The sequence below is a fragment of the Barbatula barbatula genome (genome assembly GCF_947034865.1).
Source record: "Barbatula barbatula genome assembly, chromosome: 12".
NCBI lineage: Eukaryota > Metazoa > Chordata > Actinopteri > Cypriniformes > Nemacheilidae > Barbatula > Barbatula barbatula.
Genome location: NC_136775.1, coordinates 3,636,392 through 3,649,681, shown reverse-complemented (window position 1 = coordinate 3,649,681; position 13,290 = coordinate 3,636,392). Strand labels below are relative to the sequence as shown.

General features: G+C 39.1%; 1 protein-coding gene across 1 annotated transcript in view; it reads right to left on the bottom strand.

The window, feature by feature from the left end:
* Positions 1–13,290, bottom strand: part of rims2a (regulating synaptic membrane exocytosis 2a) — a gene marked incomplete at its 5' end in the record, with an annotated part of 113,104 nt that overhangs the window by 73,640 nt on the left and 26,174 nt on the right. The window contains 1 exon segment of the mRNA XM_079469300.1: positions 6,653–6,912. Coding sequence (XP_079325426.1) covers positions 6,653–6,912 — 260 coding nt within the window.

The following is a 13,290-nucleotide window of genomic DNA, read 5'->3' as shown; positions in this document are numbered from 1 at the left end:
TGCCATAGTCCGATTCGCAAACCGCCTCAAATTTACGTCACTACATATAGTACATATAGTATAGAAACGCATACGTTTTGCTAGGACTGCCCGCTTCTTCTCCCCAAAACACTGTAGCCTGTGAGCCTCATTCACGGTAGACAAATCACAGCAGAACAGACCATCTGACCAATAAGATCAGAGTAGGCTGGCGGAAAGGAGGGAATAAGACGGATGTTTTGCAGAACGAATCTTTTGTGAGTCAGTCAAGTAAGGCAAGAACTGCCTATTAAACAAAATAATAATGTTTTAACACCTTGTATGTACGTAAACTTGTTGTTGGACAATACATTAACCAAAATAGGAATATAATGGATAACTGCAAGAATCAATGATGTAATTGGCAACATAATTGGATTCTTGATAACAGCTTTAGGAACCTATTAACAATTAAGCTTTTTAAAAATCAATATCCAAGGCTAAAAAGAATCAGGCTGACCAACATGAGAAAAACATCACAGAGGTCAGACCGAAATGGGATGTCACGTGTTTGTGAGGATCCACCGCCACAAAGATAAATATAAGCAACTGAATGAGGTGTTTGAGATTCTGTAACGACGACATATTTGAGTCTAAATCTGCTGCACAACACACATTTTGACACAAAAGTCCAATGAGGTCCAGTGCGATCAAATATAAACAAAATTTCAGACCTTCGTGTGTACTCCATCCGCATTTTTTTTTCACAAACACGTTGTATCTCTCTACTTCTTATTCACAAAAGTATATCAATGCAGAGGAATGATAAACAAAATGGTGTTATCTTAGTGTTTAATTTTTACAAAAAGCAGAAGAATTGTAAATGAGTTCAGGATACATTAACAAAGGCGACGTGACCAATCGTTTCACAAAATGTCTCCCTCCAAAAAGTTGTTTGTTAACATTCCTATTTTCTAAGATTCACGTTTTATACACCTGCATCAATTTCCCAGAAATCTCAGACAGAGTTTACAGAAGCCTCGTAACTAAGCACACAATAATCCTGCTGTTCGTTCTCTGTGTCTCTGTGTGGGGGACATCCCTCTCTCGCTCTCCCCCGCAGGTCTTCCTGTCTAACGCATCACCCACAGCATTGATCAAACAATGTTGCCATGGCGACCCAGCCTCACGAAAGACCGGGGCAGTGGGAAGGGATATTCCATCTAATAGAAACTTCAATTATGATTTATCGCTCCTCGGCATCGCTCTCTCACTCTATTTCTGCAGAGACCGAAAAACTGTTATGCAAAATTTAAGCACATGGTCATACAGAAAGAAAATACGGTCACAAATATTAAAGATCAGATAAATATGAAATATTTCTGTCTATTTGTTTCCTCCTGTCTATCAAATAAACTAAGATATTTTGGATAAGCACACATCATTTCCCTTAAAAGTACACCCACATCAGAGGAAATTTTGTAAGTTTATATAACACTATCGTCACCTAACAAATGCAACTTGTCACTAATGCTGCACTCCAGCTTTCAGAGCATCATTTTTTTGGTCTTAACACTAAAATCAAGTGTCAGCAGAGAACAACAACCCTCTGCCCATGTGTTTGCAATAGTTTTTGAGAGCAGCTGCCCGGCCACATACAGAGCATCTCTGAGGTCTTAATGGAGTCCAACTAGAGCAAGAAAAACACAGTTGGACTGATCTTTGAATAAGGGCTCTGGTTTTGGCAGACGGCGAAGTAGCCGTTCCCTACGGACAGATTTTGGCTAGAGGAGGAAGCCATAACAAAAGACATTTTTGCCCAATGTTTACTATGAACTAAAAACAAAAATTACAAAAAATTAGCACAATGTTCCGATTTGTGCAAAACATCTAATGAACATTACATGAAGGCTCGTATTGCTCGTGTATAAAGGCACAATGTACCCAAAATCTCTTACTGACCCTTCAGGAAAGAGGTTTTTTTCCCCCTTTATGTCATGTCTTCCTGTATGACTTTCTTTGTTCCGCAGAACACAAAAAAGATAAATACGGGTCTCCGCCCCTTCAGGGCTTGAACCTAATTGAAGAATGTCATTTTTCTTTTTTGCACGAACAATTTTTTCGAGGACAAAAAGTCACCTAACACTATTCCCACAAAGAGCATATCGGATTTGATTTAATCATCGCCTCAGTTTGATGTTTTTGTAAAATGCAGTCAGTGCAATTCTGCAAACAACGGAAGTTGGAAGCCACACCTTGCCTTCTCCGATCGAGGCTTCAAAACGCTTGTGAAAATGAGCAAAAGCAAAGAACAAGTAATGCTTGCACTGAGCCCCTGGTGCGAGCGAAGTCTAGCGTGCCGATTTGCTGAGTGTGTTTGTGCTGGCAAGGAAAGGGGTTTGTGCTGTACATTCCTGGAGTGAAAAGATGGGTTTGATACCAGTTTAAACTGCATAGAAAACACATGATTCAATAAAAAGGACTCGTCCATTAGCAGCACCCTTCAGTAAACCTTACAGTGAGGTGAAGTACCACACCAGCCCTCTTCAACAGAAAATGTGCAAAAATCTGTCACAAAAAGATGAATGATTATGTAATGGACTCTGTTTTCCACTTAACATGACACAAACGAGTACAGCACATTGCATATTCTGTTAAAAAAAGCCTCGATCCTAAGTAAGCTTTAACAAGTAAGCTTTGTTTATTATTAGACATTTTATGATTAATTAAATTAATTGTATTGCGAATATTCACTAAAGTGTGAGGACCAGTGTTGAGAAAAACATATTATACGGTTCACCTGATCTCATAAACGTGATTATTTTATGAGACAGTGATATTAATTCATCAAAGAATTAGAAAAAACCCTGAACATCTAAAGGGCTTGAGCAGATCACAAAAATAAATCATCCACCTGTTCATTTAAACATAAAATAGTTAGGACTTGCCACGAGTGTGTGTTGGAACAGAAATTCAACTTGAATGGAGGAACCGTGTCTGTGATCAAATGCACACTTTTATTCATTTCATGAACTCAAACAATTTTACAAAACATGTAGCCCCACTCATCATTGAAACAAGAAGTGTGCGTTATTCAGTGTCATCCAGTTTTCAGAGGAAATCAAAGTTAGGAAACTTTACAACTTCACTTTTTATATATTCGATAACTGGCAGCAATATTATTGTTGTATTTGCATCCTAAAATTGTAAATCGCGTATTTATTCCGTTATCTTTTTTTGCTGAATAGCGATTGGTCCTCTCCTTCTCGCATCGCCTGTGTGTACTGCAAAGACGGTGTCGCGTTATGTGATGCTCTAACCCACAAGCGTGCTGAGTGTCATGACAACGGATGCGGCATTTGAATCCCACAGAACTAAAACCACGTTACAAGTGACCGCGAAACAACTGTTACATCCTTTCACCTAAACCCGCAACACTATTCTTGTGCCGCTATCTCCTCGTAAGAACGCAAATCGTGACTTCTGGTGCGTTATGAACTCACCCGATACTGCCGAGCGCCTGCTCCAGCAGCTCCGTCTGCAGGATATTCTGCGGCGGCGTGAAAGCCCCATTAAAATGCGATAAAACCGAGCTACAGAACTGACGCAATGTCTCAAACTGCATTTTCCTTCTCCGTTATCCTGCGTATATTCCCTGTTCCCTTCAAGCGAAACTCCACCGGCGCGCCTCGCTCCGGACGCGCAGCATCTCCAGCGCAACATAAACACGATTCAGGTTCCCGATGTCTTCTGATCCGAATGAAACGTGCGATCGGGAGATGAGAGCGGACCGACGCCGGCTCTCGCGGTCATTGTGGTCCGAATTTAAGAGAAAACGCTTCCGATGCTTCCCGACGCATCCTAAAACGCGACGCGCCGAGATCCCCCGCATCTATTCACGACGATGAACATCCACGCAAGCGCATCCGGATGCTGTATGGTCCAGGCGCGCGGGAGATGCTGCTGTCAGGAATTTCTCTCCGATCTAACAGCCATCAGGAGGAACAGAGCAGCACTACACATCCTCTAACAGCGCATGTGGCGTGGGGTGGAGGGGGGATGGGGGAGCTTTCTGTCCCACACATCAATCACGGTTTTCTGTGGGGAGATGCACTATTGCGCGTGGATACTCGACGATACGGGAGATGTGTGTGGGAACGAAAACACTCTCGCGTGGATCGCACCGCCCGGAGGACGCGACAGAAAGCTTTTAAACATGTAGTCTGACCCAAAGCATCTCACAAAGACTCAAAAGACAACCATCTATAATACAACCTAAAAAACAGAGCTGTCTCTCTATTACAACAAGTATAACAGTATTATATATATAATAATTAATGTAATAATTAATGTAAATAAATAATATGATATAACATGATATTTTATTATTTAATATAATGCTTATTAAATGTACTATTTAAAAGACAATATTTGTAATACAAATAAAAAATGAACAGGATTAATGTACATATAATATAAAAATTACTCTATCTGTTCAATTTGATGTCAAATATGTTAAACAGCAATAAAAAACGAGTTAACTTTTGTTTATTTTAAATAGTATTTTAATTATAAATAAGAATAAAACATAATAAAAAAGTATGATGATGATTTAACATTGTTAATAGTTAGGAACTATAAAAGGTAAACAACTTTAAATGACTGCAAATGTACAGTAACGAATGAATGGGCCAATAGATGAATCTGAATAAGAATAAATGCCTATAAAAACCTATTCAAGTGGATCAGCAAAAAAAAAAAAACATTAAAAGCAGTTTGTCTTCAAATGTCTAAAGGTCAAGCAGGTGGGAGATCAGAATGCTGATAGTGAATTCCTGCAGGTGCATCTTTCATTCTCCTAATAACCGTCTCCAGACGAAACCTTCATATCACAACATCAGCTCTTTAAACATAACACTATCTCTAGAGCATTAAACCCAGTGACGTCACGATACTACTGAAACGGTCTATAACAAACAAGCCGACATGCCTCAGGCCGTTCTGTCTATACTGCAGCATTATGCAGCTTTAACAAGATCAATGCCCAACCCTACATTTGTCAAACTAACTTCAGCACTAAAACAATCAAAGTTGTCTTCTGAGCAACCTATGCCATCACATCAAATCCAACTCCAATAAAACAACACTAATGGATTTTATAGATGATGGGGAGGAGATGAAATCCAGAGAAACATTACGGCGGTAATTAAATTCAAATCCCAATGCAATTATTATTGTTTCATCCAGCAGTTTCACCCGCAATCGCGCCGCATCTGAGCTCTCCCTGCGACGGCACCTCGGAGACCAAGACAAATTATCGGCTCTTCTCGCATTATTTCAGGATATAAATAGTCTGTCAGCAGTTTTTCAGCAGAGGAGAATCAGAGTTAATTTAAACATTCTTCAAGATTAATGGAAGTGCTTTTCAGTGATATCCTGAGCACCGTTCCTGGGCATCAAACTGTTTAACACGTTCTTCCGGTTCTTCCGGGCCGGTCTTATCCACCGTGGCAGCAGTTAACCTGAAAACACCCCCTGTCATCGCAATAGCCTCCAGATTTAAAGTCACAGTAACCCCATAAATGAAAACTCTGTCATGCCTCTCGAGAAATAGTTTTGTGAGAGCAAAAGACTGTAGTTTTAACCATTATAATGTGTTCTTTCACATTAAACACTTACACGCATACAGTTTCGTCTTGAAAATCACTGTACAGCAGTAAAATGAAACCCACAGCAATAGTATGAAAGTAGCCCAATTTAGTGCAAAAAAACTCAGACTTGGCAACCCTGGCCGGAGTCAACAGTGCACAAAATATGTCACTCGTGTTGCAAAATGTTGATAAAACACAGACAAAGGCAAATGCATGTGAATATTATATACACAAACAGCCATCAACCTTCCCGGGTTCAAAAGGCTCAGCCTCCTGTTCTAGTTTTTGTCCAGCGGGCGTCAATACAAACGCATATAATCGAACAGTGCAGGTAAGATCAGCCCCATCCCTTTGGCCCACGGCCCAACATTCCTCTGCCTCCCCAGGTTTTCACGAATGAAAAATCGACTCCAAGCACTGCGGACGTCACAGATTCAAGGGAGCGGACATCTGTTTCTACAGAGACGTCTCTCCAGGACTGACCTCTAACCCCGGACAAATGAAGCTGATAGAGATATCTTAGAAAACGAGGGAAAGAGTTTGATGGCAAGACACAGAATTATCACCACCTAGTGGTTAAAGATGGAATCACACCCGACCTCTGTGAATTAGCATCTCTATGCAGATTAGGGGTATAATGTTTGACAAATGTGTTATGACTGCCTGCATTTGTTCAAGAGCAGGTTTCATCATAAATTACTGGTGGTTATTTACCTGTCCAAACTTTTCTGCTCCACATTAGCAATGATAAAAGGCTAAAACAGATGGAACCTGAACAAACGCAGTGTTGTTGTTGTAATACATATCAACACTATACGTATATCCTTATTTGAAATTAGATGCCCAGATATTCTGCTGTAATATGTAACTGTAATATGAGTTAATGATAACAAAATGTTTATTTTGGGGTGAAACTGTCCCCCTAATTCAATAAAAAGTAGTGTCAGCAACATTACACACACCAAATTCAAATAAGTTGCATATTTACTTTCCCCACCTTTAAAAGCATCAGCTGCAAGCCAAAGAATAATGTGGCCACCAACCTGTTGGTCAGTGTGTCGTTGTTGAGGGACGCCTGGCGAGGGAGTCCTGGGCCTCTGGTGCGGTCCCCTGGCGCCCCCTTGTACAGAAGGGGGGCTTCCTGCAGTTTGGCCTTCTTCTCTTGTGGAGCCTCTTCGTGGCGACGATGGGGGTTACTCGCACCCGAAGGCAGGGTGGCCTCAGGACCCCCGCTGTAGAACCAGGCCCCGGACTTGGTGAGGATCTCTTGTTGTTTTCGGCACAGGTTGCAAACCCACATCACCTGAGAGCGAGAGAACAGAAGTCAGGATGCAGAATCTTCAAGGAAAAAGCTGAATCAGAGCCATTTTATAGAGTCAAATAAATATGATCAATCTGAGTATTGGAACTTTGTGCAGATGGTAAGAAACTTTGCCACAAAGTTTCCCAAAGTCCCGCAACAAATAGTGATGATGGTGCCAGTGATCCATTTGGAAACGTAATTTCTGCAAGAACTGATAAAGGTTTGCACTAAATGATAAATAGTGAAACATTTACATTTAGTCATTTAGCAGACGCTTTTATCCAAAGCGACTTACAAAGAGTTCAGGGAGCAACAGGGACGTGCACAGGAATTTTGAGGGGCAGTTGCTCTGACCTGAAAAAAGGGCAAGTCCCCCCCCCCCCCAAAAAAAAACCTCACAGGCTATATGAAGGACTGAGAATAACAGGATCTTTATTCATATATATATAAAGAAGTAAAACACTGAAATACAGCACTCAATCACCTTAACTAGTACTAATAATAACACAGAAAAACATAACTCCCTGAAATATCTCTCCCTCTCCTGAATCAGCCTCTTTTCAGTGGGCATCTTGGCTTCAAACAATACCCAAAATAGTGAAAGGATTTAGGCATTTAACCATTTAGAATAAAATAATTAATGTGATGCATTACTTCCATCATTAATTCTTCTTGCTCAAACGAAATGTGAGAAACTAACTATCAGCAGAGACGTAGCTTAGTTTGCCTAATGCCTACCTACCAAAAAAAAATAGTAGCCTAGGCTGCTTGTCTGCAAGCTATCTGTCTTATCATTTAGGCTAAACGTGGCAAACTCAGACTGGATTTTTGAAGAATTTAATTCATTTCATAAAACTTGATGATGATGATCGTTTGTTTGTTATACATCACAAACTCACCTTTTCTGACAACGTTATGGTGGCTATTTCCATTACACAAAAAAAGAGGACACTTTGCAGCATTTAGTGAGGCATGAATAATAGCATAGGACTCTGGTGTACTCGCAACTACAATACAATTTTGTGCATCATATCGATGGTCTCATGATACAGTGATTCTGAAACATTCTACTCGTTTTTTTTTTTAATTGTCTGGCAATGAATATTTGACCTAAGCTTAAGGGAAGATGTACCTGCAGCTCGTCGATTACTTTTTATTTTTCTGTGCTGGCATGTCGCAGGTCCCTTGACTACAAACGTCCACTTCACAGCGACATCCATGAAAAGTGTCTCTACTGTTTTTTTATATAAAGTTGTGCTCTTTTGTCCATTCCGGACTAAATGATGTCTGACCTTTCAGCAAGTTACCGTTATGATGTGAGGAAGCCAGAACGTGGACTCCACTTCCACGTCGTGGAGGCTTGTTTACGTTATTAACCAATGATATATCAGATATTTATTTGACACCTCTTTCAGCCAATCATTTGTTTGACCGGAGATCTTACGGCGTCAGACGCTATGCTGCTGCGTCCCAATAAATGTTCTAAAGCGGGTTTTTAGGCCGATTCAGGACAACTCCAAAAACGAGTACAAATGAGTGTCTGGTTTGAGGCTGCCCCGGACGCCGGACAGGGGGCTTAAAATCCTGACTGTCCGGACGAAATCCAGAAGTATGGCCAGCCTAGACAACGTTGAGTCGTATCACCCCATAACCGCGACAATCTCCATCTAGGGCCGCTCATGCAGGCTCAGCTCAGGTGCCGGTCGCGAGCAGCGCTACACCCACGTAAACAGAGTTTGCCCTTCCCCTTCTGACTTTTACTTTAGTTGCCCGAATACGGAAGTGAATGAGGCTTTTCGCGTTTTTTTTCTCTAGACGTATGTGAAATTCTGCATTCATTGTATGATTTATTTATTTTCCACCTCGGAAGGGCAACGTGAGTCGAGAAGGGCATATGGGCAGTTGCCCGGGCAACCTGAGCAACCCCCCTGTGCACGTCCCTGGGGAGCAATAAGCGATGTCATACAAAGAGCAATAATGCAAAGTTCCTAGTTACAAGTGAATCATGTTTTGATTAAAAGCCATACTTTAATTATTGCAGAAATCATCCTAAAGAAAAGGTTTTGCAAAATGTCCCTATAAAAAAACTTAACTGGCTCACTATGGGAAACCCAAAATTCTTACATAGTAAATTCTGCCTTAAATATAGAAGTATTTCAAATTGTCTGTACTCATTAAGTAAACTAAACTCATTAAATAATAATAATAATTATTAAATAATAATAAAAAATTATTATTTTAAATTATGACTAGTGAAAAGTTCCTGTAACTTTATATATGTATATGTATCGTATATACAGTGCCCTCCACTATTATTAGCATCCTTGTGGCCAGGATGTATTAGATAATTTTTCATAATTCACAATTCATAATGTTATATTCTCCCTACTTCAAATTGTTTTACTTTTATGAAATGTTGGAATATTGTAGATTTTTAAAATAAAAGATCAAAAGGAGAAACAATGCAGATTTATTTTACAGCCTTCTTTGCTCATATTTACCAAGGGTGCCAATAAATGTGAAGGGCACTGTATATATATATATATATATATATATATATATATTGTATACTAAAATAACATTTAAATCAGAACACAATTCTGTAAATACAATTAAAATAAACTGATAAGTTAAATAAGTAAATTTTTAAATGAGTTAACTAATGAGTTATTGTAAAAATATATGTAGCCATTTTTTTTCATTGAAGGAAAAATATTATTATGCAGGTACATAATACAATATTTTATTTAACAAAAGGCGAATACTTACTTTTCTAAATGACCATTTAAATAAAAATACATACTGTAGGTCACTCATAGGTGAGTGACCTGAATATAATACAGATTTAGGAGTACAGCCATTCAACCACAACACTGTAACACCTGTATATCAATGCACTTCAAATCTCACAAAACACCATAGCAACAGCAACACCCTGGAATCCGCCCACAACACGTTAGCGTCATGACTGCCAGTTTAATTACATGCAAGCATTCATACTAAAACAACCTCTTCGACAATCCGGAGGCCACGGCAGGGTCATCCACTCGTTCTGTCCCTCGGGTCTAATTTTACCTTCACAACCTCCACGTCTGTATCAGTCTCGCCAACACGGAGGGCACGTTAGTCTGACCTTGTTATGTACCCTGCAGAAACAGCCGGTTGGCATCCAAACCCCCATTGAGGTTGGCAGTAAAACTGACACACACACACAGATGTTTGATGGGCGGACACAGCTCATGAACTGAGAAAAATAAGATCATTCAGTAACGAAGTACAGATATACAGAGGATAAAAAGGACCCGATTCATCCTGAATCACTACACTACACAAATGTTTAGGAAAGAGCGATACCAATACCAATACAACACTTGTAAGGATGATCTTCCCTTACTGATATACAGTAGGGACCGGACTTTTGGGATTAGGCTCTATTGACTTGGGCCAGTAAACAACCACTAAGCAGTCATACACAACAACCTAGAAACTGAATGCACTTTGAGCATCTTAGCAACCGCATTTCCATAAGAACCAATCAAATCACAGACAAACAGGCAGCCAAGAAAAATTCGAAGAAAAATCTTCTAACAACTTATTATATAATATATATATTAACCAATTATCCTCAATCGTAAAACATAACTTTAGTTGATTTAGGTCGCCTGTAATGCAAAAAATACAGTATGTAACTTTGTCTTATATCTTGTTTTTTACTGGAGAACTTAAGAAAGAGTGTTTTTCTATACCCAGCTCTACTGGTAAAACGCTTTCTCTATATACTTCCGTTTTCTCGACAGTTGGAGTTTTGCCTAGAGACAGAAAGTGACATCTTGCACTGCATTTTAAATGCATTCACACTTGTCTGTCAGAATAAAAAACATTCTCTCCACTAGAATTAATGATATACTGTAGCTTCCATGACATCTAAACCAAAACATGACCATATATTCACTAAACCTTTATCGTTCCACATAAAGATTTATATCATGCATCAAGTACAAGGGTCACATCATTCGAAAGGATAAGATCACAGCGAGGCATTTGTGAAACAGAGACTGCTCACAGAATGTATTGTGAGTAATGTTTGGTCAGACGACGATGGTCATATGAAAAGATGCGTGAAGTGAAAAATTGATAAAGTGTCGAGTGAACTATCGTTGATATCCGATGGCAGAGGATCACAAGACCAGATCATATCCAGGTCACGTTCTACCCCAAAATCATAAAGAAATAAATGTTTTGCATGAAAAAACCAAAGGCCTGTACATTTTAGATTTCAATGACAAATCTTAAATAAAAGTGAACTCTTTCTTGACAAACATCTCTTAACCACCTAACTCAAGTTTAAAAATGACACAATACTTTAGTGAAGTACTGTTTATTTGAAAAACATACTGAATATTTATAAACATTCATTACTGTATCAAATGACATGATCGGAGCGGCTGGAGTGCTGAATATTTTCTAAATGTTTGATAAAAGTAAAGAAGTTCATGATGAGAAGGGAGGTATCATTCACCAGCGAAAGACTGCCTGCAGGTGGATCATGAATATTTAATAAAGTTCTATATTTAGATCCTAACAGCCTGGATGCATATTCATATTTGATTTTCTTTGAAGCTAAAATGAACCTGTTAAACAATGTGTGAATTATGCAGCGACACAATCAAAAATAGACATGTTGAGGACAAGAACATATGTTATGACATCACAATGTCTAGCAGTATCTCTATCATAAGATGAAGATGCAAAATTACCAACTTAAAAAACCAACCAGATTTAAAAAAACACAAGCAATTTATAGGAAATCATGCAAATAGTCCCATTTGTCCACCACTTTGTGAATGAATCAAAATTATCAGGCACTTCAAATCATTTTTATTTTAAATAAAAAAATACGCTGCATGTCTAAATATCAAAACCTCATTTAAGATAACACTGTTTTTAGCTTACCCATGTTGGCTATGTATATAGTTTGGTCCGACTATGAATGCTGAATAACCGGAGTCAAAACTTCAGGACCACGGACAGCTCCACGTGTATTTCCATACCAAAGTCCTGAGTGACAGGTGACCTTTCGGAGTTAGATATCAAATCCTTCTTCCGTAGTGGAAATTATGTTACTGTTTAAGTAAAAGAAAGATGCTAATCCAGAGACGGAATATGTCAAAAATAACAAACAGGGAAATAAAAGCAACTGTTTGCGCAGGCTGATGATCCAGACTGATCTGAACAGCACGTAATCATGTTATGTCACCAGAGCATCACCAACACGGGTCTCATTACCGACCCATGTGAACTCACAGCTCCAGCATGATAAATCTGACTCATCACCCACGTACAGCACTCGCTCTCTATCTCGCTAGTCATGATGATGAAGATTATATTTAACAAATGCACATATATACACACACACTTCAAAATTCCTTCTGTTTTTTTACGAAAGAAACAACAGTATGGGTTTGGAACGACAAATCGAGTTATTTTTTATCGTGCTAGCTATTTCTTCAAGGAAACCGATTAGAAGAAGAGTTTACAGTAATAAAAATACACCAATTACTGGCATTTCATCCAACGCTGTGCGTTAGCCTGCTCTTTTCCATCAGCATTTGCTCAAACATGGACAGTGAAAGAGATCTTGTCTGAGACGGCATCAATATTTACAGCTTGTGGTGTCCCGTGCGGCGAGGGGACCTGTCGGACATCACACACTGGTATATGAGAGCACGGCTGGGTCTGGCTTTAGTGACAAACATGAGGCAATGTCTGGTCTGAATTCTGACCGAATATCCCCTGAAAGCCATCATGTTAGAGAAACTAAAGCTAAATTTCAACTTAAAGGTGCACTGCCACCTCAAAACATTTTACATGTGATCCTGTGCCACAAAAAAAAATGTCCTTTAAAGTTGTCCATCAGAGACGCTGTAGCACACTGGAAAAAACGACTTTACAAGTTGACAAGTTTATCAACACAACTATTGGAAAATTAGTTTTTTATGTTTAGTTGTGTGACGTAAACCATTCAAGTTGGGACAACATAAACGAGTTGTGTTGTGTTAACAAAGTCGTTACATTTGGACAGAGGACTTATATTTCCCTGCATGCTTTGCTTTTAGTAAAAAGAGCTGTTGTTGTTTTCTCTATATGCTTGTACAGCTGGTGATCATATCACACAGTCAATCCTCCTTCCTCCACTGACTGAACCCTCAATGCCGTCGGAGATAGGCAAGAGAGATTTAACACAAGTTAAAACTACATAAACACATCATGTTTTATGTAAACATTGCACATATGTAAGAGACAGATGATCCGTTTGTGTGTGAATGTATCAAAAATAATGTAATGTGAACTTGCAATTGCTATACTCTACTTGTGGTA